Genomic DNA, 27872 nt, shown 5'->3' with positions numbered 1-27872 from the left:
TTCCATTCAGGGTTTCCATCCCCAAATCGACTTAAATATTGCAGAGAGAAAAGTCCTGTAAGCAGAATTTTTCTCTCTGCATTTTTCTGCCTTTCTCAGGTGGAAACCGGGCAGAAACCTGACGGAACCCATTATAGTCTATGGGGTCTGCAGGTTTACGTGGGTAACCACTTGTTAAATGGGTTAGCTTTCAGTTTTTGGTGTCTTCAAGTGGATCGGAAGAACGGAGATCTGAACCTAACATCAAATTGTTCGCCAACTATGGCTGTATACATTTGGAGTAGAAAGTCTATCATCTAGCATCAGCCACTGTGATACATAAGGCACATGGTGAGGCTGCCTTCCTAAATTTGCACTATTAGTAAATCTGGACCACTGTATATAGTTGTTGGTGTTACAGATTACCAGTTACAAAGGATTTTGCATCTCTTTCTGTGGCCCATAATATAAGCCATTATAGGTTTGTTGGTGGTGGTCTGACCCCAAGGACCCAAGCCTATCATTACAGTGAATGGACAAACAGTAGTAACAGGCAGTTGCCCATATGGACATGCAACTATGCATGCATAAAGCAAAAGAAGTTGTGCTTTCACCAGTGCAGTTGCCCATTTATTGTATTAGGCTCCTGATATCTGACCCACATTGATAAACATTCACAGTGTATGTAAAGCATATGAAAAATTAGTTCAATGTACCCCCAAAAAAGGATTTATACCTTAAAAAGAAATATTTCACAATAACTTTCTCCCCAAAACCTATTCTGAATAACTATTTACCTGTACAGATTCCCCATCTACTTGAACTTGTCCAGCAATTTCCATCATGTCTAAAGCCAGATCACATATCGACCTTGCATGGTGGACACACGGTTCTGGGAGGCCGCTCACTGTCATGTACTTGTCACCAACAGTTTCAACCTAAAAATATCATTATACATTAATCTATGATATTGTATATAGTATGTTATCTACGTGAACTGTCCCATCATACATGACAATTGGATTGAAATGGACACAGATGACAGTCATTATGAAATACTTTATTACTAATACCAGCAGTACTTTATTGGGGATATTGGTAATACTACATTAAATCAAGGCATAGAATAGAAGGCTCCAATCTATCAGTACTGGTTCACACCAGCATCTTCCCACCCGAGAGGGACTGTTGTTCCAATCCCTTATCACAACGATGAGTGTTATATCCCCTCCGCCTCTCCTAACTGTAGTAGGTTCATGCCACTTATTGTACAAATGGGTCTGTCTCTGAGATTACTGTAAGGATCTAATATTATTTGAGGACTTAAACCCTTAAAGTCTCATCTATTAGATAAAGGAACAAAAACATGGAAAAATAGAAGATTGATAGCAGAAAAAGAACACATGGTCCATCCAGCCTGCCCTTATATTCATTCTATTTTTTCTTAGGGCAGGCGTGTTTATCCCAGACATGTGTAAATTCACTTACTGAAGATTTCCCAACCACATCTACTGGAAGTTCCAAGACTCAGCTTGTACTCTCTAAGCAAAACAATATTTCCAGACATTGCTTATGATCCCCCCCCCCCCAAACTAATAGACCTTATAAGCTAGTAATGGGTTAATGTATAACGCAGCCATATAAATTGCTTTTGTCTTTTTTTTGTCCTGTATAGTATGAAACTATCATATAGAGTCCAAACTGTGGAACATGAACAAATGAGATAAGTATTGAAACTTTTTAGCAAGACAATGTATTAGGGTTTTCCACCTCATTTTATATAGAACGTGAATTAATATGTTCATGTTATATTTACTGCCATCTGAGTATATTTGATACTACAATTCCTAAAGCAGAGCTAGTCTGGGCACAGCAGCCATGTGATGATTCCACACAATGGAATGTGCCTACAATTTGCGCTACAGATTACAATACAGAAGACGTAATGGAACTTCCATTACCCATTACCATGCATATCATTTGGATGTCAGCGTAAAGTATGATATGCTAACTGCATAAGAGAAAACCTGACAAAGTAGATATATTTGTACTCAAAGAGACATTTCTGCACAAATCTATGTAGTCTACCTTTATGTTTAGATATTGCTATAATGGGACACCAGTTATTTATAATATACATATCTTCTAGATCTGCCTGTCAAATTAAGTTAATGTCTTCAACAGGACTAATACTGCTAAGCCACGTATATGCATTTCTTAATAAATTCTATAATATTATTCAAGGGTAGATTACATCAAATACCATTACATAGAATAAACTTACATAGTAGACATTCACAATTGTTTCTATTGAAACGTAATAAACATTCACCTTATAGACAAAAGGATTTTTTCGAGAGTCGGTTAAAATGTCAAATCTTGTGTATATGTCATTGAGAAGATTCACAATCTTCATGGCTCCTTCGCCGGAAGCATGCTTGCTGCAGAACGCATTGAATCCTACAATGCCACTAAACAGAATTGTGACATTGTCATATCGCTTGGCTGCAACTGGGCGCTTATGTCTGAGCTCATTAGCAACAGAAGGTGGAAGCACGGAGTATAGCAAGCTGCAAATGGAGAGAAAAGGGGACATAGAGATTTAATAGAAATGTAACTGAGAACGGTTGTGAATTATATTTATAATGAGCTAAATTGGGTATTAGACACTGGTGAAAGCCAGAAGTATTTCCACGGTCTACACAATGAGGTCAAAAGATTACTGATGCCACCATTACATATTATTACATATTGCTAGCATTATACAATCTCTTACGTATCAGTCTTTTTCTTCTCATCTTCCAGGGCCCTAAGGGTGTGCTGTAGCCGGTCAGTAAGAATTTCCAGTTCTTGAGTCAACTTATATTCCTCTCTGAACTGTTCTCCAAGCAATACAAGGTCACGAGTTGCATCATGGAGGGGGATGTCACTGAGATAAAGTCCTCTTCTTGTCAAGTCATCCAAGTTCATCACACTGCGATTAAATATATCAACTCATTATTTTATAGCAAACATTAGTAGTTACAAGCCGATATATATATATACATATATATATATATATATATATATATATATATATATATATATATAGTTTAGTACCTGTTCATATTGGAGTGAGCAGTCCAAATTTTCTTTTATGTATTACTAGGGGTGAGTGGTTACCTCCATAGTTGGACTAGCACTCCCATTCTATTGCACAAGTTTATTGACTTGCAATTGAGTATATATAGCTTTCATTTCATCTGCCCTAAGGCTACTTTAAATGGAGTTAGCTCTGGGTCCTACTTGCCCTGAAATTTGTAGGCCTAGTTTGGGTCAAAGAGAGGCATTTTATTTAGTATAGGTCACCTTGAGGTCACCTTGTCGTGGTAGGTGGACTTCTTACTGTTTGATCAAATGTGTATAACAAAAGAATTTCTAATTTGTATGTATTAGTTTATAGCAATAATAGTAGTAATGTCTTTCTATTTTACCCTTGTGCTGTTCGCAAGGTGCTCCTACACATATATATATATATATATATATATATATATATATATATATATATATATTCCATAATTCCATAAATTCCACTTTATGAAGTCTACTTAAAAGCATAAATTAATTATTGAGATGTAGCTTAGCTTAGCTTTTCTCATATCTGATCAACAAAAACCATTGAAAAGCCATTGAAAGAGTCAAGTAACCATTCCCTGCCACAGTACTGTCAACACATTAAGTGTCAAGTTAAAGTTTGCCACATAGGCTAGTCTGTTGGAAGCGGTACAGAACATTAGGAATTTACGGTCATCTAGCAAGGGCAAGCACAGGACTTTTTACATGACTTCATCATACATTGTATACAGTGTAATTTAAAGGCTAGTGATATGGCTGTACTATAGTATGTATATACAGCATGTTCCCTGATTTATATCGGGCAGCCATAGAATTCCAATGATATAAAGGTTTCATGAATATCTCATTACCTTGGAGAGCAGAGAAAAAGAATGTTGTCAGCTTCCGGCAAGTAGATCATCTGGCCTTTTAGACGAAGACAACTTATTTCAGTTAGGGTCAGTTCGTCTTCAGTTTCTGATTTTTCCACATCAAGCAAACCTTCCTTGTATTAAATAATATAATATTAATGAAAACCTTTCAGGGGTTGAAGTATAAAGGTTGCATCATATAGAAATATAATACACGTCAGTGCCCCAAGTATTGTGGAAAGAAAAAAAAAAATGAACAAGTGACATCAATTTTTGTGACATTGCAATTTTTTATGCACATTGGGGGAGATTTATCAACGCCAGTCTTTATATCTCCTGCACCAGTGGAGGATGCACCTGATTTATGAGGGGACACACACAGCCTACTTTATTTTCATTGGAATTCAAAAATTGGACCTGTCTTGAGTTGTGTGGTCCGGAATGTCAACCTGCACACAGGACTGAGTAAGTCACGGTCATGTGTATAGGCCCAAAGAAATGAATAGGTCAGTGTGACCCATTCATTTCTATGGATAGCACACTGACCTAGCACACAATTGTATGCAAGGGGTTTAAGTATCGACTACTAGGGTAATTAGCTGACCAGTACTGAACCATTCCCATAACTTTCTTGGAGAGGAATGTGAGCTACAGAAATAGCATAGCACTGCTGAACTACGCTATTTCAGTAGCTTCACAGTGATGGAGAAAGATGTGTAGTTATTATTATGTGTACTCCCATTGCTACGGCACAGTGCTGGAGCCATTCCAATAAGTTCCAGCCATAGGGATCAGGATGGAGCCCGGTTCCTCTTTGCAGTGATTTGCCAAGATGACCTTTCAGCAGCATATGAACAATCATCATCTTCTTAAAGCGATAGATACATTTTTTCATAGTGTGGAATTACTCCTTTACACAATACCCTGAACTATAATATTTTTATGCATTTTTACCTTTTGTTGCCTTTATTCTTTTAACAAAATTAAAAAGGAAAGTAAACACTAAGTCACGCTGACATTGGGAGTGGCGACCTTACCCTGAAATGAACTAACCAAGCTATCATCACTTTGTCTGATGATCCGTTGTTTTATGTAGAGTACTGACAATGAACTGTATTAAAATAACAGCCATGAGCCAAGCCATATAAATGAGTAAAACTATGATACATCCTTTTCCTCGATATTAAAGGAAAGTCAGCAATGAAACATCTGACCATCACAATAAAAGGAAGGGACACTTCATTAAGCCGGCTTGGCACTATGTGACATATAAACATTCTACCGCAGGCTTGGTTTGCTATGATCCTATGTAGTCCAAATAATATCTTGCTGTATATTTGAAAATGTATTTTCCATTTTGTTTTTCCTGTGCTGAGACATTAGGACTGCGGGTAAACATAACCTTATAAGGAAATATTTCAGCTTGAAACATAGTATAAATGAGAGAGTCATACATCCAATCGTAAATACTAGATCGAGATTCCACAAAGAACGGGCAATGATTTCATATTTTAAAATGTAAATTCACTTTTGCAAAAATTTCCTTTATGCTCCTTAGCAACAGTTTTTTTGGGGGGGATTGTAAATATTCCTTGTCTGTTGCCAACAGTCATGTGAGAAAAGTTCAGCTCATCTGTAAGTTCACATATATTTCTAGTAGAGCTTTTAAGTGTTTACATGAGTTATTGTGGCTGCATAATGCAGTCAGCCATCAGACTTATAGGGAGTCTGTCACCAGGATCACACATATTAATCCATCAACACCAGAGGTGTAGCTGGGGGGAAAGGGGGGGGGGGCAGCTGCCTCGGGCCCACTGACTCTGTGGGGCACACCCTGAGACAGCCATTGATGCTTTACTTTTAACTAGATCGGTGTCTGCACACCAATATCAATTATAGCGCCCCTATAAATGATAAATAGTTCCCTGTATCAATAATATTCCCCTTATCAGTAACAGTCACCTTGTAAAAATAATACTGCCTTATCTATAATAGTTTCCCCCTTTTTATAGGTCTCTTATAAATAGTTCCTCCCTTATAAATAATACTTCCCCCTTATAACATCCCCCTCATATTTAACAGGTTCCTAATATATAGTAACCTACCCTTATATATAATAGTGCCCCTCTTATAAATAATAATCCCCCTTTTTATAGGCCTCTTATAAATAATACCTTCCTTATAAATAATTGCCTGTAGCCCACTCATATTTAACTGTTTCCCAATTATATATAGTAACCTACCCTTATATATATAATAACTCCTCCCTTATAAATAAGAGCCCCCGTATATATAATAGTCTTCCCTTATACAGTGTAGGACTGAAGGATCTGAGGCCAACCAGAGCAACTTGTTCTGGGGTCCCACCCAACAGCTTCCTGCTACACCACGGCTCCTTCGCTGAAGTCTTACATATGTACTGATTATCTGGTGCTACTGAGTTTGTTCTCAGTATAGTCAGCCCCTATAGTACTGTGCAGGCCACAATAACTCCATGGCCAGTACATGCACAGTACCGTATGGGGAATGACATGGCATGACATGTAAGTGTAAGATTATACTGAGGGAGCTGTTATGCAGACATAGCACACAGGGCTGCCAGTAGGAATTTTGAGCCCCCCCCCCCCCCCCCCACAGTATAATGCTTCATATGGTATATAATGCTCCACAGTATAAAATGCTCCCTTTAGCCCTCCACAGTTTCCCCACATGGTATATAATGCTCCACAGTGGTCCCACACAGTATAAAATGCTCTCCTGAGCCTCCCATAGTGGCCCCACATGGTATATAAGGCTCCATACAGAGCCCCCTAGAGCCCCAATACTGTATAAAACTCAGGTGTAGCACACACAATATACTACCCCTTAGTGGCCCCAGACAGTACAATATGCTCGCCAGCTTCCCCACAGAATATAATATTCACCCCCCAGTGTAATGCTCTACAATGGCCTAATACAGTATAACATGCTTAACAATGGCCTCTATAATATACTCTCCAGAGGGGTTCCCCAGTATAATGCTCCACAGTGGTCCCCAACAGTATAATTCAACACAGCAGTTGATTGGTGGAGCCTGGGGATTGTTGTATCCAGGATGGCCATCGGATTCTCCCCATTTTATCATGGCGGCAACATCACCACAGACAAGCCAAAGCTTCCATCTAGGCTGGATGCCGACCTAAAAGATCTACTCCTAAACCTGCTGATGATAAACCCTGAGAAGCGGCTGAATGTGAATAGTAACTTCAGAGACAATCCATTTTTTAACACCATTTGCTGGGAGTATCTGGAGAGTAGGAGAGCACAGCCGCCTTTCAGACCATTCAAGGCCGTTCTGGAGAATAAAGACCTGCCGTGGCTGGAGAACCAAGCCCTTCACCCTGAGGATGAGTTCAACTATATGTCACCAAGTTGGACCCGGTAAGATCCTCCTCTAGTGATCATATCCATTAGTGCTGACATGTAGTGATGATCATTTCTGTTCCTCGGACTTCTCCCTCCTATAATTTGCTCTCATTGCTCCTGCCAGTTACTATTCCTCTGCTTCTTCTTAGTTTGCTGGAAAGATCTCGACTGTGAAGGAATCCACGACCATCTGGTGAGTATCCACTATGTACACCAATACATACATAGCTATACACCTATATAAACAGGAAATGTTCTTTAGGGTGCGTTCACACGATGTAACATGCCGTGTGATCTGGCACGCATACGGCGTGTGAGAGTTTGCGCGCCGTAAACGCTCCCATTGATTTCAATGGGAGTTAGTATCGTATACGCCGCCTTATTTTGCAGCCGTGATTTTGCGACCGGCCGCAAAATAACGTAGCGTTTACGATCCACGCTCCCGTTGAAATCAATGGGAGCGTATACGGCCCGCAAAATCTCACACGCCGTATACGTGCCACATCACACGGCACGTTACTCCGTGTGAACTTACCCTAAGTCATACTTACATTATGAATGGACCTTGGGGGTAATTTATAATTCTCGATACATCAGAATGGAAGAAAAAGTTTAAAGTATTGCCGTAAACCTGTTTTTGCACAAACGTTTGCACCATTTTGCCATGTTCTACTGTCCACAGCACTATTTTGAAAAAGTGGGCCTAACAAATTTCAACTCCTGTAGTTCGACAAATTTAGTATAATTTATGCCAAAAACTGGTGTATATTATAGCTGAAATGTAGTCCAACATGTAGCTGTCATAGAAACTTACCTAAGTTACAAAGAGACTGTTAAAGGGGTTGTCTGAGATCCAGACATGAAGGATACTGATGGCCACTACAGCTTCTGGGGCTGAGGAACTGCAACTCTGCTCCCATTCATCTAACTGGCCCTTGTATATGGCTTCCAGTGTCAGAATCAGCTGATCTGTGCTGGGTCTGAGTGTTGAACCCCGACCAATCTGATACTGTGTATAGGTCATTAGTATCCATGATACCTGGCATTCAGACATCCCTTTAATAATTTAGGCTCATCTCAGTCTGGCACAGAGGACATGAAGACTGGTGTAGGAAGTCTGTATAAATCTGAAGTGAGTCAGGGATCAGAGATTATAATTAGAGATGAGCGAGTACTGTTCGGATCAGCCGATCCAAACAGCACGCTCCACAGAAATGAATGGATGCACCTGGTACTTCCGCTTTGACGGCGGCTGGCCGCTTAACCCCCGCGTGCTGGCTACGTCCATTCATTTCTATGCGAGCTTGCTATTCAGATCGGCTGATCCGAACAGTACTCGCTCATCTTTAATTATAATGTGAATTTCTAATGAAATACACAGCTATCTGGTATGTTGGTGCTAGACGGCCCCAAATACTCAGGGTCATACGGCCATAGCCTCCACCAGTGAGTATGTATTTGGACTGTGCTTGCACTCCTGCTTATACTCAGGGCCGCTTTTATACAAAATGGGGTCCTGAGCAAAATTAAAAGTGAGGCCCCAAATGCTGAAATATTGTACCTACCACATATTCACATTTTGTTATTTCGATGTGCTGCAGTGCCTATCACTAGTAAATACAGGGGTGTTCTTAATGTCTTTTAAGGGGTTGTTTATAAATTTTCCCTAGGCAAACTAGTTATAGGACTGCTATACTAAGACTAAATATTGTCATATCACTTACTTACTGCTATACCAGGACTAAATACTTTCACATCACTTGCTGACTGCTATACCAGGACTAAATACTGTCACCTCAGCCACTGGCCGCTATACCAGAACTAAATAATGTCACATCAGCCACTGACCGCTATACCAGGACTAAATACTGTCACACCACTTACTCACCGCTACACCAGGACCAAATAATGTCACATCAGCCATTGACCACTATACCAGGACTAAATACTGTCACATCAGCCATTGACCACTATACCAGGACTAAATACTGTCACATCAGCCATTGACAGCTATACCAGGACTAAATACTGTCACGTCACCTGCTGACCACTATACCAGGACTAAATACTGTCATGTGGGCCATGAACTACTATAACAAGACTAAATACTGTTACGTCACCCGCTGACTGCTATACCAGGACTAAATACTGTCACTTCAGCCACTTATTGCTAGACTACCCTCTGCCTTCATAGTACAATTCACTGCTTTTACTGTATAATGTTTCCCTCATAGCGCCTCAACATTTCACTACTAGCAGAGTTTCCTTCATTCCCCTTATGGAGAACACAACTACCCCCTTCTATTTGCAGATGCCCACTTATAATGCCCGCCAGCAATTAACCTCTTCCTGCCCTGCATTGTAATAGCACGCTGCAGTAAGCAGGTTCTTCCTAGGAGCCATGTACTACTCACTGGTGAGTGCCGGCACCTTACAATGACATACATGGCACCTCTGCAGGTTCCTGGCTGGATGATGGTCCTGGACAACCAGAAAACTGTTGCAGGTGAAGGGCATTTAAAGAGAACCTTTCATGTGTGGTATTATATGCTGCTGGAAAGCCGACTGAATTCAGTGCACTGTCGGCTTTCTAGAGGTATGTAATACCACCCATCTCTGAGGACATGAAAGGTACTCTTTAAATAGGTTGTGGTGGGTGCTGCAGCATCACATCACATCATATCACAAAGATAGCAGCGATAGCTAACTGCTGCTAAGTCCAGGGAAAGTTTACATACAGCAATTAGCAGAAGCTGCAGCTGCCAATGATGTCTTCCGGATATTTATTCCCCATAATATAATATAATAGTTTGCCACTGGCAAGGGGCCCCCCTGTGTGTTTTGGGACCCTGGGCAATTGCCTAGTTTACTCCCCCTAACGCCGGCTCTGATAATACAGCAGGGGTAGGCAACCTTTGGAACTGTTGCAAAACTACAATTCCCAGCATGTATGCTTGCTCCGCTGTTCTTGGAATTCCCATGGAAGTGAATGGAGCATGTTGGGAGTTGTAGTTTCACAGCAGCTGGAGTACTGAAGGTTTCTGAACCCTGTAATAGAGGATGTGTCAAACACAGTTCCAGATGTGGGATCTAATAGGAACAGAAAATATTTTTCTAGATCTCGGCTTGCTGTCATTCATTTTGTTACTTCTAGTGGATAAAGGTCTGATCATGGTCATGTGATTTACGGTCCATGGTCATGTGATTTACAGTCCATGGTCATGTGATTTACGGTCCATGGTCATGTGATGAGCACACAGGTGCACAGCTGATTACCAGGCAGATGTCTGATTATTGTGCTGTGACTGTAACGAGCTGCACCTGTGTGCTCATCACATGACCATGGACCGTAAATCACATGACCATGGTCAGACCTTTATCCACTAGAAGTAACAGAATGAATGACAGCAAGCAGAGATCTAGAAAACTGAAGAATTGATACAGAAAGTATATTGGAAAATTGTACAAACCATAACATTTGTCTCTCAATATTGGTCTGAAAGTGGTCAACCCCTTTAATATTGTCTATACTTCAGTGTCCTCTGCCATGGTACAGACAACCTATGTAATATCCCAGGGGCATAGCTAAAGGCTCTTCTTTACCCATGACATTTTCATCACAGCCACCAGCAATGGTCTTCTCATACCTTTAACTTTCAGTTAGAGATCTACCACTATTTGCTCAAAGTCGGGCGATACAGAACCACATCAAATAAACTTAAATTACAGCAGCAATATCCAGGTTTGGCATAGTGATTGTTCATATTGTTAAATATTATATATTTACAATATTCTCTAGCAGACATGGGGTTAACACTCTACTGACATCATATCTGTTGTATTTTGGGTACATGGGTGCGGTTAGAGTACACCATTTTAGAAATCTCCCTACATAGCTGTAACATGGAAGGTAACACCCACTCTCATGAATATAAATGAGTGACAGACACACACGTCGTGGTCGTCATCCATGAGGGGGATCCATGGGGAATCTATGGCAGGTCTGTCTGCCATCCCTCTCTGTCATCCTGGACAAGATGTCGTGAATATCCCAAGTCCACCAACCAGATGACAAGCATGAACCAAGCTGTAACTACAAGATATCCAGATGATTTAACTTCTCTGAAGATGTAAGCTATTGACAATTGACTGATATTTGTGTTATTTGGACATTTTCCCTGTTCCTGTGTTTTCCTTCAAGATATTAATAAACCTCTACACTGTTTTATAACAAGCTGACTTCTTCCTATCGTGGATAAGGCCTTCAACACGTGACACAAGTCTATCCCACAATTTCAAGGCTAGGTACGGATATTTAACAGTGGATACAAGTCTCACCGGCAAATACAAGATATTTAACACATATTTTTGAAGGTCTATAGCAATAAATATACTAGTGTTTGTATCCCTGGTGATCTAGGACAGTGACAGGGTAATCTCAATACTCCTGGTGATCTCGGGTAGTGAAAGGCTCATCTCAATACTCCTGGTGTGCTAGGGTAGTGACAAGCACATCTCAATACTCCTGGTGATCTAGGACAGTGACAGGGTAATCTCAATACTCCTGGTGATCTCGGGTAGTGAAAGGCTCATCTCAATACTAGAGATGAGCGAACAGTGTTCTATCGAACACATGTTCGATCGGATATCAGGGTGTTCGCCATGTTCGAATCGAATCGAACACCACGTGGTAAAGTGCGCCAAAATTCGATTCCCCTCCCACCTTCCCTGGCGCCTTTTTTGCACCAATAACAGCGCAGGGGAGGTGGGACAGGAACTACGACACTGGGGGCATTGAAAAAAATTGGAAAAAGTCATTGGCTGCCGAAATCAGGTGACCTCCATTTTAGACGAATAGTGGATTTCAAATCCGGGTCATATGAGAATGTGAACTTTGTGACTATGAGACAGGGATAGCTGTACAGGCAGGGATAGCTAGGGATAACCTTTATTTAGGGGGGAATGTTATTAAAAATAACTTTTTGGGGCTCTATCGGGTGTGTAATTGTGATTTTTGTGAGATAAACTTTTTCCCATAGGGATGCATTGGCCAGCGCTGATTGGCCGAATTCCGTACTCTGGCCAATCAGTGCTGGCCAATGCATTCTATTAGCTTGATGAAGCAGAGTGTGCACAAGGGTTCAAGCGCACCCTCGGCTCTGATGTAGCAGAGCCGAGGCTGCACAAGGGTTCAAGCGCACCCTCGGCTCTGATGTAGGAGAGCCGAGGGTGCACTTGAACCCTTGTGCACCCTCAGCTCTGCTACATCAGAGCCGAGGGTGCGCTTGAACCCTTGTGCACACTCTGCTTCATCAAGCTAATAGAATGCATTGGCCAGCGCTGATTGTGTGCTTAGCACACACATTCAGCTCTACTTCATCGGGCTAATAGAATGCATTGGCCAGCGCTGATTGGCCAGAGTACGGAACTCGACCAATCAGCGCTGGCTCTGCTGGAGGAGGCGGAGTCTAAGATCGCTCCACACCAGTCTCCATTCAGGTCCGACCTTAGACTCCGCCTCCTCCGGCAGAGCCAGCGCTGATTGGCCGAAGGCTGGCCAATGCATTCCTATGCGAATGCAGAGACTTAGCAGTGCTGAGTCAGTTTTGCTATACTACACATCTGATGCACACTCGGCACTGCTACATCAGATGTAGCAATCTGATGTAGCAGAGCCGAGGGTGCACTAGAACCCCTGTGCAAACTCAGTTCACGCTAATAGAATGCATTGGCCAGCGCTGATTGGCCAATGCATTCTATTAGCCCGATGAAGTAGAGCTGAATGTGTGTGCTAAGCACACACATTCAGCACTGCTTCATCACGCCAATACAATGCATTAGCCAGTGCTGATTGGCCAGAGTACGGAATTCGGCCAATCAGCGCTGGCTCTGCTGGAGGAGGCGGAGTCTAAGGTCGGACCTGAATGGAGACTGGTGTGGAGCGATCTTAGACTCCGCCTCCTCCAGCAGAGCCAGCGCTGATTGGTCGAGTTCCGTACTCTGGCCAATCAGCGCTGGCCAATGCATTCTATTAGCCCGATGAAGTAGAGCTGAATGTGTGTGCTTAGCACACACATTCAGCTCTACTTCATCAGGCTAATAGAATACATTGGCCAATCAGCGCTGGCCAATGCATTCTATTAGCTTGATGAAGCAGAGTGTGCACAAGGGTTCAAGCGCACCCTCGGCTCTGATGTAGCAGAGCCGAGGCTGCACAAGGGTTCAAGTGCACCCTCGGCTCTCCTACATCAGAGCCGAGGGTGCGCTTGAACCCTTGTGCAGCCTCGGCTCTGCTACATCAGAGCCGAGGGTGCGCTTGAACCCTTGTGCACACTCTGCTTCATCAAGCTAATAGAATGCATTGGCCAGCACTGATTGGCCAGAGTACGGAATTCGGCCAATCAGCGCTGGCCAATGCATTCTATTAGCCCGATGAAGTAGAGCTGAATGTGTGTGCTAAGCACACACATTCAGCACTGCTTCATCACGCCAATACAATGCATTAGCCAGTGCTGATTGGCCAGAGTACGGAATTCGGCCAATCAGCGCTGGCTCTGCTGGAGGAGGCGGAGTCTAAGATCGCTCCACACCAGTCTCCATTCAGGTCCGACCTTAGACTCCGCCTCCTCCAGCAGAGCCAGCGCTGATTGGCCGAATTCCGTACTCTGGCCAATCAGCACTGGCTAATGCATTGTATTGGCTTGATGAAGCAGTGCTGAATGTGTGTGCTTAGCACACACATTCAGCTCTACTTCATCGGGCTAATAGAATGCATTGGCCAGCGCTGATTGGCCGAATTCCGTACTCTGGCCAATCAGCACTGGCTAATGCATTGTATTGGCTTGATGAAGCAGTGCTGAATGTGTGTGCTTAGCACACACATTCAGCTCTACTTCATCGGGCTAATAGAATGCATTGGCCAATCAGCGCTGGCCAATGCATTCTATTAGCGTGAACTGAGTTTGCACAGGGGTTCTAGTGCACCCTCGGCTCTGCTACATCAGATTGCTACATCTGATGTAGCAGTGCCGAGTGTGCATCAGATGTGTAGTTGAGCAAAACTGACTCAGCACTGCTAAGTCTGCATTCGCATAGGAATGCATTGGCCAGCCTTCGGCCAATCAGCGCTGGCTCTGCCGGAGGAGGCGGAGTCTAAGGTCGGACCTGAATGGAGACTGGTGTGGAGCTATCTTAGACTCCGCCTCCTCCAGCAGAGCCAGCGCTGATTGGTCGAGTTCCGTACTCTGGCCAATCAGCACTGGCCAATGCATTTCTATGGGGAAAAGTTAGCTTGCGAAAATCGCAAACTGACAGGGATTTCCATGAAATAAAGTGACTTTTATGCCCCCAGACATGCTTCCCCTGCTGTCCCAGTGTCATTCCAGGGTGTTGGTATCATTTCCTGGGGTGTCATAGTGGACTTGGTGACCCTCCAGACACGAATTTGGGTTTCCCCCTTAACGAGTTTATGTTCCCCATAGACTATAATGGGGTTCGAAACCCATTCGAACACTCGAACAGTGAGCGGCTGTTCGAATCGAATTTCGAACCTCGAACATTTTAGTGTTCGCTCATCTCTACTCAATACTACTGATGATCTAGGGTGGTGAAAGGGTAATGTCAATACTCCTGGTGATGTAGGTCAATGAACTGTTGTGAAATCATCCCCTGAGTTTGTCATTACACTGGGTACTTTTGTGCAGCCTCAGTTTAAACAATGATTTCTTTATGTCATTTTTCTTGGGTTATTTCTCTTGACTGTGTTATAACTAAATAATTACAATATTTCTCATGCAATTCTGCTTTGTCTGTACTTTCAGTGATTCCACATGAATAATATTCAGTACATGCATGTCCATTCAGAACTATATTCATTATCCTTTACCTTGCTTCTCAGAACAAACACAGTGTTGATATGAGACAGGATTCCATGGAAGCTAATATCAATATGGGGTCGTACCAAGGAGAACACTGACAGCAGGCTACAGTTTCCAGGCTGGAGCTATAAATATGTGAGGAAAGGAACATTAATATTGATGATCCATGTTACAAAGCAGAAAGATATGAAAGTTCAACATACAGTAATAAATGGTAAAAACTAAAACTACTGGCCAAGAATTACAAACTGAGTCTCTTAAACCTTGCATGTGTTGTATATCATAATATATATATATCGTATACACTGCACAATAAGGTAAGGGTTTGACCGCTATGCGTCTTCTATGATGTTAAACTAATTAGCTTCTCGGTGCACAGGAAGTTGTCAGCTAGCTCTCCTCTTCCTGCTGTGTATACAGTACAGGCTGCTGTGTGTGAGAGCAGGGAGGAGGAGTCAGCAGCAGCAGCCTATGCTGTAGATACAGAAGACAGTGCACAAAGAGACTTTCGGGGTGCACGAAGAAACTCATTAGCATATGAATAAAAACTGACTTATTCAAAATCTACTGAGGCAATTTACATACAAAAGGTAGGTGTGGAATAGCCTTTCTAAAGGCTATGCAAGGATGTGATTAGTTAAAAATGACTTTTTGCAATGGTAGATCCCCTTTATGTACAATAGACTGATATAGATTGGACAATGTTTTCTCCCAAAGGGGGAATGGCAATTCATGATCAAGATTTCCACACTTGGTAAGTACATGGTGAATACAAATTGTGCTTCTATAATATCTGTAACTGCACAAGTAGATAAGTAATATCAATAATGGCACTAGCCTATACTTTGTAGGTGAAGAGAAATTTAAGAAATTTAAAGGGAGTCTCTCATTGGAAAACTCATTTTTAACTAAGCATATATTTGCATAGCCTTCAGAAAGGCTATTCCACACATACATTTCAATCATTAATCCTCCCAGCCATTTTTGAATTAGCCCACTTTTATTGATATGCTAATTAACCACCTTGGAGCAGCAGATGTTCCCTGAGCACTGTGTGCTGTATGTAAACAGGGGGAGGTGAGAGCAGGGAAGGTTAATGAGTCATCATCTGCAGCATCATCAGCCTTCTCTGCTCCCACCTTCCCCTGTTTACACACATTAAACAGTGCTCATTCAACATCTGGTGCTCCAAGGTGGCTAATTAGCTTATCAATAAAAGCTAATTCAAAAATGGCTGGGAGGATAAATGAATAAAAGGTATGTGTGGAATAGCCTTTCTAAAGACTATGCAAATATTGACTTAGTTAAAAATAATTATAGCCAATGATATATTCCCTTTAAGAGTGTCGCACTACAGTGAGAATAAAACTGCCAAACTTTTAGACAGTGCAAAGTTAGACTAGACAATCAGTTTCCAAGTTGTCTAATGCTGTTTGAAATCTGGCATACTTTTTTACGTTGTCTTTTCTAACTTTACTGCACCACTTATTGACTTTGTTTTTTAAATAATTTTGGTACAATGGCCGAAATGTTGCCGCAAATGCTGGCTCACAGTTTAACATACCCCTTCTCATGAAGCCCTACCCACATGCTGCAGAAGGTGCACAAACTGTTAGACAGCGTCTATAACACATAGAAAATGAGGTGGGAAGCATGTGCACCAGTTTTTGGAACATATTACACCAGCTTACCAAATAAGCTGTCACTATTTGAGAACGTGTATTTAACCAATAGCAGGAAGTAGTCCTAGGAGAGGGGACAAGGAAAACATTCTCAGAGCAAAGGAAAGTTGTGGGAACGTTCTTCTTTTTCCCTTCTCTGGGATGTATTCCTATCTTTAGTTGACACTGTAATCTGACCCATTGCACATATGTGAAGAAGTTTTAACTGCTTAATGCAACAAATGTTGCATATAATTGAGATAGATAAATAGATAAGATAAATATACCTGAGGAAGGACTCTGTAGATAGCATTTCCACACTGTGTAACAACTAGATCTCTATCAAACATTATATGAAAAGGGAATGCTTTGCAGAATGTGTAAGGACTGATCCGGGATTCTTGAGTTCCATTTTCTTCAAATCTATCCAAGTCTTCATAAAAGTCTTCTTCTCTAGAGTCTTTTTCTTCTATCAGGAATTGTGTATGGTCACACTCCTCATTTCTTTGTTGAATAACCTTATGAAAACATCAAGATGTAAATGCTTACTTTATGTTCTTATATAATCCATGTACACAATCTATTACAGGTAGTCTTCGACTTACGACGTTGATCCGTTCTTACACGGCGTCGTAAACTGAATTTCGACGTAAGTCAGAAACATATCGTATGACGCCGCGTAGGAACGGATCAACGTGATTTAGTTTGCAGCGGCTCGCAACCAAGGAAGATTGTACCATATACAGTACAGTACAGTACAGTCTTCCTCGGTTCAGAGCCGCTGCACACTAAATCATGTACTGTACAGGGAGAGCTGGCAGCTTGCGTTTATGCTGACTTTTTCTCATAGGATGAGAAATAGCCAGAGAGATAGCCAGCGATGATTGGCCAGTGTACAGCATTCGGCCAATCAACGCTGGCCAGGAGGCGGAGTCTAATATCGGACCACAATGAAGACTGTTGTGGTCCAACCTTAGACTCCGCCTCCTCACAGACGAGCCTCCCGCAGAACCAGCGTTGATTGGCCGAATGCTGTACACTGGCCAATCAACGCTGGTCAATTAATTCCTATGAGAAACAGTAAACTCACTCATAACAGCAAGCTGCCAGCTCTCCTGACCAGCAAGGACGAGCCTGCTGCAGAACCAGCGTTGATTTGCTTGCTAGTCGGGAGTGCTGGCAGCTTTCTGTTACATGGGACCTACTCGCTCATCTCTAGTCGTAACCACGAAACGTTGTAAGCCGAGACCATCGTAACCCGAGGACAACCTGTATATGGAATTGCTTAAAGTCTAGAAATCTAGTTTACATGTACATTTACTATTCAAATCTAATTCTTGAGCTGTAACCAAAGACATATAGTGTATTCTAACTGCTGGCACCATTATTGTTGATACTAGTGGTGCTACTGTCCATATTTATTCCATACTGTCAGTTACTTTGGGGATTCCTTCCAACAAAATGCTGACACCCACTGTACAGACAAAGTATGCATCCAAAAATCTGCCCTCTCCTCCTAAACTTGGGCATGGATTACATCATTAGCAAATACTTAAAACTGTTCTGAACTTGCCAGGTCAAAGCAGATCTACTGAGAGATCCACAGTGTGAATACAAGAATACAGGTGAGATTTAAGAATTGCTCCCTGGCCCTGTCAATCACGGAAAAGAGGGGAGAGATGAATTACAGCTCAGTCTGGAGAACTGGAAATGCCCTTGGTGCCAGACTGCTCATGTGCATACTTACATTTCTAAACCTATCTTGGCAATGGAGGCCTGGATTTGTAAGGAAGAAAACCCATTGGATTCAGATGACCCTTCTCTATGTAACTACACCTACGTAACTACACTGTTGGTTTCATATGATCAACCCTGGTGACAGACTCTCCTTTACTACCCATTAAATCCCTTGAAAAGGCCAGTGATTTTCTACATGTGACCTCATCGTAGGACCAAAGAGCAACAATTGGACTGGCAGGAAATGTAAAAAGGACCTTTTAGGTCCCCTATCCCCTTATAACTTTAGTAAGTGTATCTAGCTTTCTGCAATGGGGGCAGCTGGGTAAAGGGAAAAAGGGCATAGAATTCAGCAAGCAGTGGCTCTCTAATACGATATAACATGGTGGAGGTTAGAACATCTGACAACTCCTATTTAAAGGGTAACTGGTGATTATTTTATACCATTGTCTGCAAATCTTGGAATACCTCTTTTCCCTATCTTCTCATTGCCAAAGGATAATTTTTTGATACAGTGGAGGAACAGTAATAGTAAAGAGTGATGACAGCCGAAGTGAGAAACCGCTGCTCCCACATATTAGGTGTTATACTGTAGCTCCAAGGCATCTCTAAAATATAAGATATGATTTCCTCACTTATGACTGTACCGTATCCTTAACAATTGTTTCAGTGGGAATTATGTGCAGATGAAAAACAGACTATGGCTACCAGGTACAAAAACCATATTCTTCACTTTAACAGCAAGAGACCCCCTAAGATTAAAATTCCAAAAATAATAACCTATGAATGTGATCGCATTCTGACAGCTGTTGCAAGTATTACATCTCAGTGAGGTCAAGTCGAAAGCAGCTGCCAATGGGCCAGATCTACTCTTCAAGTACATTTGGCCTTCATGCATTGATATTCATTACGCTGATTATTTCTGCTTTTTCTACATTTAATTCTGTGATTTTATGCAACATCTTTCCTAATTATTTTTAAGAAGTAGCAGTGCTGTAGTAATAGACTAGATTTTATGTTTCAACCCAGAGACGAGGTCAACGATCAGCAAATTTCAGGCAATTAATTTTATGCAATAAGCATTCCAGTGTTCAACCATATAAATTCTGAATGGATATAAGTATATGCCGCCTCCTGTCAAGAAAAGAGACTGCCTAAGGAGTAAACACACAGGAATGGTAATGAACTAATAAAAGTGTGACTGATGGTAAATAACGCAGATGGACAAGTATTCTAGAAGTACTTTCATTAATTACAGTAACATTTTAGATTTTATCAAGAGCCTCCTAATGGAGAAGCCTTGTCATATATACTCGACTGATTATTAGCTGGATAGATGCATTGAGGCAATGTAACAAGCTCATCCCACTATCCCACTACAGGAAGCAATGGATTAGGATATACCTTAACATTTCCATTGGTGGGGGTATAACTGTAAGGTAATATACTGTAGATTTATTTTCCAAAATACCTGTGATGAAAGAAGTTACCCGTATATACTCGAGTATAAGCCGACCTGAATATAAGCCAAGGCCCCTAATTTTACCACAAAAAACTGGGAAAACTTATTGACTCGAGTATAAGTCTTGGGGGGGAAATGCAGCAGCTACTGGAAAATTTCAAAAATTAAAATGGTCGGAGTTTTTGGGTGCAGTAGTTGCTGGAAGAGGAGGGGGTGTTTTGGTTGTCTGTCTGCCCCTTCCCTGAGCTTGAGGACTGGGGTTTTTCCCCCCACTTGGAATTCAGCCTGGCTGAATATAGGGGATCTGCAGTGCTCCTATTAACCCCTTCCCGACGGAACAGGAGCACTGCAGATCCCCTATATTCAGTAGGCCGGGCACTTTCAGACACAGGGATACCTAATGTGTTTGTGTTTCACAGTAATTTTCTACTTTTGTATGTATCATAGGGAAAGGAGGGATTTAGAACTTTTATTTTATTTTTATTTTTTTAAAGCTTTTTTCCCCCCACTATTTCATGGGAAATTCTATACATTGATATTGCGGCTGGACATAGACCCAACCCCTTCTCCTAAAAAAAAAAGTACTATATACAGTATATATATCGAGTATATATCTATTATTGCGTATGTATTATTACTTAATCATATTAGTCATATACATTTTATTAATGTTTTGTTTATATCTGTGGAGTCAGCTAACAGAACTGGGTGTGAACAACTCCATCAGAAATCTTCCAAGCTCCTGGAACCAAAGACTCTTAAGTACTCTGTTTTCTCCCATTATTTTAAGGCTATTTACATTCTGTGTCATTTTTTTGAAGTGTGGTAGTGTCTGACTGTTGGAGAGACTCCTGTATATGTTCGTGCAGTTTCCGCTGAGCCTGTCAAGTCAGTGGTGGTGGCAGCATGTACTTGAGGTGCGTGGACTGTGTTGGGTGCAATTAATGCTCAATTTGCAGTGAAGGGTGAGTGCAAGAGCGAGTGGAGCGAGTTAACCCCTGACAGTTGTACGCATATGTGACAATAACTTATTAGGTCCTTTATAGTTAGGATCAATCATTCAGTTCCAAAGGACTCTGTGTTTAGATTTGGCTCAGTCACAGCTCCTTGACATGCCTTTGATGGCAAGGTTTCCTTTAGTGGCTCCATCTCAGCAGGATGATGATGATGATGATGATGATGATGAAGCTTTGTTAAATCTGGTGTCGGAAGGGAAAGCGGTTTCTGATCTATATCTAAAGTACTGGAGCATATTGTTTGGACTATTAACACCAGATCAGAACCCTGTAGAGGTAATGTAGAGGCCCATATTAGAGGACCATTACCGGTAGTAGTAGTTGCAGCCAATGCTCCACCTTTGCGGTCCTCTAAATAAAAGTTACCCCCAGGACTTGATGCCAAAATGTTATCAATTTCCCAATCAAGGTCAATGTCTGGGTCCTCAGTCCAATCCACTGCATCAATCCAACACAACGAGAGTGATGGTTCTGGAACCACCGTTTTAGGGGCTAAGAATTTTAAAGGGGCTAACACTCTGCTGGTGCAAGGCTCAACTCACCCAAAGGGCCTCAATCTCTGCTGGTAGCTCAGCTTAAGGGCCTCTAACTTAATTTGGAAGGGCTCACGTTAAGGGCCAGAAAAGTGGATTTTGGAAGGTCTTACCACATTACACACACATCCACAATGACAGTTAAGGGAGAGGGCTTTTGGATTTCCCATTGCCTATTCCATCTGTGGTTGTCATGGGCAACGTGATTTAAAGGGGTGCTTGTTAATATCTCTTTAGCTTAAATTTGGGTTTCTGTCAATCCATTTGGGGAAGAAAGAAGGTTTCCAGGTATTTTCCCACTTTGATAGAGGTTTTTTTGAGTGTGCAAAGTGTGTAGTAGATAGGCTGTGATGGTGGGGTAAAACTGTGACTTGGGCGTGATAGATGCCCCCAGACATGCTTCCCCTGCTGTCCCAGTTGTATTCCAGAGATGCTGGCATCATTTGCTGAGGTGTCATAGTGGACTTGGTGACCCTCCTGAGTCGAATGGTGGGTTCCCTGAAACGAAGCATTTTTCCCCATAGACTATAATAGGGTTCGATATTCGATCAAATAGTCGAATATCGAGCGGCTATTCGAAACGAATAATGAATATCGAATATTTTACTGTTCGCTCATCTCTATGATCTACTAGTACATGAACGTTTGTCTATGGGTTCATATAATTCACATAAGCAAACAAATTATCTCCAATGACAAGAATGTATATATTTAGGCACTGTATTAGCAAATTTTCCAGTATCTATAAGATACTGCTAACAGTATATATAGACATGCATGAGCTTACTATACAACAATGCTTCTCATCTGTACATGCCATATAGAGCACTATCAGGAAGAAAAGCTTAAAGTTAGACCATCAGAATGAAGCAAAATATAATTTCTAATGAGACATACTTGAAATCTGTGAAAGATAATTTATAAACTCACCTTCATATCTATTTCTGTTCCATGAATCTGTTGCGCCACTGTCTTGATGATCCCAATGACAATATCTTGCAGGCCTTCTCTCTCTGAATAGTAGTGTAAAATAAGGCCTTTCCCCTTCTCGGCATCAGTACATCTAAATGATGGAGCACGCATACCTGGATAGATGGTACCCAAGTGATCATGCAGAGCATCTAGATTCTGCAAATACAGACAAAGCCAAAATGATTGGTTAAAATAACCCTTTCTTTTACCACAATAACTAATGCAATAGGTAGCATGTAAAAACTGTGGCTTGTTCACTCAATGGTGGATTATAATACAGGCAATTCAGGCTCAAATTTTCTTGGCCATCACTGGTTTAGGGTAGCATATAGGAAATTTGTCAGCTGTTTGATGAAAGTCAAGAACCCCCCCCCCCCAAAAAAAAAAAAAAAAAAAAAAAAAGCATCTATAAGGCTGGGGACCCATATGGTGTAAACGCCACAATTTGGCCACGGTGGAGACACCAAGGAAAAAAATGTGGCATTTTACAGTCACTGCATGTTATATACTCTGCATTAAAGAAGGCCTCTGTATCACAATGAAGTCATGACATTACATATATCTTCTTAGAAGGATGATGTTCCATTTGCAAGGAGGCTTTCGGGAAACTTTGCGGTTTTGGAAATCACAGTATGTCAATTATACCTCCAGAAATGCTGGCGGTTTACCTATATGTATAATGAATGTAGCAGAAAGTATTGCCGCCACGGCATTTCCTGCAACATTTTTTTGCTGTGGCACACTACATGGGGCCTTAGCCTAAAACATTTAATATTCCATCATGTTATCTCTCCTAGGGATTATCATTCATTAGGAAACCACAACTTTCCCTTTTCCACCTATTCCTGACTAGGGTTGAGCCGATCTTGACTTTTCAGGATCGATTTTGAAATCCGATTTCTGATCATTTTTCATTCGAACCCGATCTTGATCCCAATTCCGATCCCAATGCAAGTCAATGGGATATTTTTACTAATCGGAGATCGGATTTTAAAAGCGATCCTATTCACTATACAACATGGAATCTAACAATTGAACGCTTTAATTGTTAGAATCCACCCTGTGTTGTGATTTATTTTAATCACTAAGTAGCCAGAGGATTTTTTTTAATCCTCTGGCTACTTAGTCCCCCCTGGTGTCCACTTACCTGAAGAGATGGCTTGGCCGGTGCTCGGTGTTCTCGGTCTTCTTTGCCTCGCTGCCCCCGCCTCCCAGTTAGTGTTTAAAGAGCTAGGAAGGCGTGGCTTGTAGCTTAGGAGAGTGTGGGTGGGAACAGGGCGGGGAGCCGTGACGTCTCCCCTCCTAGTACCCGCCCACACTCTCCTAACCTGGGAGGCAGGGGACAGCGAGGCGAAGAAGAACGAGAAGACCAGGCACCGGACCAGCCATCTCTTCAGGGAAGTAGCTACTAGAGATGTTAGCTAGTCTCCCATTAGAATGAATGGGAGACTAGCTAGCAAAGCATTGTGGGAAATGATCACCGATCTTGATCCCACCTAAAAAGATTGCGTTCGGGATTCCAATCGTGATCGTGAATTTTTCTCAATCGCCGATCAGTATCCGACTGAAGAGGTTAGCATGTTGGCTTATATACAACATTTATCTTCTGAATATGACTATTAGCCTTTTTAGAAGTTATAGTCAATGATGGAGGGAAATTTGCGACACTTTTCACAGCAATTCTGCTCCTAATGTATCTTTTCCTCTTTCTAATCTCCAAAGTCCAATAAATGATAAAAACATATCAGAAAACAATAATACGTATCAATATCTGGTTTTAATTAGCACACAAAATATTGGAGATATATTTGCTTTACGGAGACATCTCCGAAGGATAATCCCACAACAATCTTTCCATAATATTTCATTTGCTGGAGGATCCTGGATGCCACAATTCATCCATCTCACATTTCAGCATAATTGATTTCCTTTTCATTTTGCAATGCAAACCTTAAAAGCTCACTTGAGACTCTTTCAGTACTTTACAATTCACTGACTGTCATCTTGGTTTCCATAACCGTTATTGATTTTTTTAATGTTTAAGAAATAACAATGCTTACTTATATATCGGTTTGTCATTTCTAGTCATTACGTAGCCTCAGCTGATATTTATAGCTTTCCGTTAAGCTTGTTTGTGTGCAACAAAACAGGAACTGACCTGCAAGAACTCTCTGACATTGGATCCAAGTACCCGAAGAATTGTGTCATATCCAGATTCTTGGCAAAAAACAAAAAACATATTTCCAAACATTTGGAGAATGTCACCGGCATTGAGATCTGTAGAATAATTCAAGACAAAAATGAAGTTGGATTTAAAGTTTATCTAGGTTAGAATTAGGATATCTTATAGTACATCTTATGTAACCTATAAGTGCGCTAAAGATAATGTGACTGTCAGACTGCCAAAACAACCAATTTCATTTTACTAATGAAAATATGCCAGAATTCTGTCGTAATAGTCACAAAAAAATCTGGCGGACATGGCTTGCACCATATTTATCAAGTGTTTAGACACTTTTATAGCCTCATCTAACAAGAAAAGTTGTGTGACCTAAAATACATTATTGTGCCAACTAATAGGTGCCGCAAAAATTAGACTAGACAGTCAAAAGATATGCCAGATGTATCAACATGAGCCACCGTTATAAATCTGGCACATTTTTATACTGTCTAGTCTAAGTTTGCAATAACAGTATAAGGCTCCATGCAGAGGCGTGACTTGAAGCTCCTTGGCCCTAATGCAAAATCTGTGGGGTCTCTACTTATCTTGTGCCATTTTAACCAGTAGTATATTTTATGTGGCACAGGGACCTCTGGGGCTTCCATAGGGTCCAGGGCCTGGTAGTGACTTCTACTTTTGTACCCCTATAAACCGTGTCCTTTGTCAGTGTGCTAGCTGTGTTCATGGCTAGCACATTGACCCATTCATATCTATAGCTGCATACATATGCCTATGTATTATAAGGGTCCTATTTTCGCGCCAATGAGCCCGGGGCAAAACTTGGGACAGGCCCAGGATCACTGATAGATGTAAATGGGGCCATGGATACATGGATATCATCCATTATGTGCATGTAGCCCAAGGGCCCTTTCACACTAACAATTTTTCATTCCGTGTGTCATATGTGAAAAGACCCATTTCAGTAAATTTTGTCTTTCACATGCCCATTGTTTTTCACAGATGTAGAAACACTGAGAAAAAAAAAATCATAGCACGCACTATAGGCTGTAAAAAAACAAACGGACAGAACGTACTTTATCCATCATGTTTTTCACATGTTTTTTATTGCTACCGTATAGATGTGGAGCAATGTAGGTATGATCATTGAATTCTGGTTGTTATTCATTTACCACAGAATACTGAAGAAAGAACATGTAGGTGAGTATAGTTTTTTTTTCCGTACTGCTGGGGTTTATTTTGTGTGTTTTTGTCTTTCAGAATACACTAGATTGCTTGGATTACGTTAGATTAATTGGACTCATTGATGACCATATTTTTAATTATTTTTTTTTTAAATAAAATGGTCAAAGAGGGTTGTTTAAGGGAGTTTTTATTGCAATAAAAAATTGTCTGTATTTTTTTAAATACTCTATTATTACCACTTTGGTAACGGCAGCTGTTTGACTGATAGTTTCCATTACTAAAGTGGGACTTAGTATTAACTGGTAAAAGGCTAGCACTAGCTCACCAATTATTACCCCAGTATCCAATTCCATCAGGGTGCTGGGAAGAGGTGGGTATTGGCTAATACCCAGCCATCTAAAATACTGGCTGGGAAGTGGGGTGGTAGTATTATTAGGCTGGGAACTGTGGTACTTCCCAGCATGGTAATACCAGACTGCATCTACTTTTTTTTTTAGAACTAGCCAGATATGAATATGAATTGCCAGGCATCTCCTGACATGCAGGTGAACACAAGGAGCATCCAGCAATTCAAATGAATAGCCAGGAAATTTACATGTAGATCATGCTAGCACAATCTCCAGATGATCAAGCTCTGCTACCTGAGCAAAAATAATCTGATGTCACATGGATTGCACACGGATGGCACATGGAAAGACAAATAGCTAGGCACAAAGGTCTGTTTCAAGAAGCCATAAGATGACTGCATTCTAATGTGCTATGACCACAAGACCTGGAACCATAGTAAAGTGCAAAAGATAACTTTGACCACTGTTATTTATTTAACTGGACTGTGAGAGGTAGAAGTTTATTATCACTGTCTAGTGAGATCTGCACACAATGCTGATTTTTTTTTACGCATAGATCTGCATAAAAGCTGTATACCAAGAACAGAAAGATATGTGATCATGACTATACGTAAAATGTCATCATTTTATTTAGAGATGCATTGGTGCAATAGAAAATGGTTGAAAGTTTACTCTAGTGTTGTCGTCCAGTTCTATCGTAAGTTGTAAAATGTTCTGTAATACAAAGACTGATTTTATTGTTTTATAGGTACAGTTCACTAGTGGCTATAGATCCTACAATATCCTGGGACTAGTGTATACTTACCAGTCTAAACCTACACTATTATATACGGCTCCATGGAAACAAAGCTCTGTAGTTCTATTAAATATTTTCCGCTGCTGCTGGGAGAAAGCAATGTTTGTACTGGGTTAATGTTATTGAAAAAAGTCCAGCTGTTTACATGGTTCACCCAATAAATCAGTGACTGGCTCCAGAAAGAGTCGTAAGGTACATTTACACATAAAATTTTAGATCAAATGCATAGAGGAGTTATGCAAGAGTTAAAGGGGTATGTTCTTCCTGCCACATCAGACTGCTGCTTGTGAATTCTCGGGCATGCGCAGTTCTGATCCATTCAGAGCGGTACTGCGCATGCCCGAACACCATGTTGGTGTAGCTCACTATAGAAGTCCGCATACTGCTAAGTTCATACTGCTAACAGCTAAGTATGTGCTTAGCTAAAAATGACTTTTCCCAATGATAGAGCCCCTTTAAGGTGTGGTTTGTACCTAACTTGTTCAACCCAAAAATAATCTTGGATCTGAGCCACACAAACCCGAAACTAAACAAATCCTGAGAGGTTCACCCATCTATATTCTGCAGAAGTCAACCAAAGACCAGAGTGGCAAAGGCTTTGAATATGTTTTTATATTATTATTGTATGGTATTTCCTGCAGCTACAGTATTTCTATTTTCTATCCTCCAATAAGGTCATCAGTATATGACCTGTGGGGATCTCAGTGGACAGTAGCAGACTATTCAAGAGTTGAAGTTTCCAGCTACTTGGAAGCAAA

The 27872-nt window shown here is 41.2% G+C and overlaps 1 protein-coding gene across 1 annotated transcript in view; it reads right to left on the bottom strand.

Annotated features, from left to right (window-relative positions):
- The window catches only part of GUCY1B1 (guanylate cyclase 1 soluble subunit beta 1), a 62420-nt gene that overhangs the window by 7973 nt on the left and 26575 nt on the right, over window positions 1–27872 (bottom strand). The window contains exons 4-11 of the mRNA XM_075257474.1: window positions 24766–24884; window positions 22566–22763; window positions 17175–17405; window positions 15235–15351; window positions 3945–4078; window positions 2756–2953; window positions 2312–2549; window positions 777–917 (exon numbers count right to left, since the gene is read on the bottom strand). Of these exons, the coding sequence (XP_075113575.1) occupies window positions 777–917; window positions 2312–2549; window positions 2756–2953; window positions 3945–4078; window positions 15235–15351; window positions 17175–17405; window positions 22566–22763; window positions 24766–24884 (1376 nt within the window). The remainder of the gene's footprint in view (window positions 1–776; window positions 918–2311; window positions 2550–2755; window positions 2954–3944; window positions 4079–15234; window positions 15352–17174; window positions 17406–22565; window positions 22764–24765; window positions 24885–27872) is intronic.

This window comes from Leptodactylus fuscus, chromosome 1 (assembly GCF_031893055.1).
Source record: "Leptodactylus fuscus isolate aLepFus1 chromosome 1, aLepFus1.hap2, whole genome shotgun sequence".
Classification (NCBI taxonomy): Eukaryota; Metazoa; Chordata; class Amphibia; order Anura; family Leptodactylidae; genus Leptodactylus; species Leptodactylus fuscus.
Note: the sequence above shows the minus strand (reverse complement) of the source record. Positions and strands in the feature narration are given on the sequence as shown.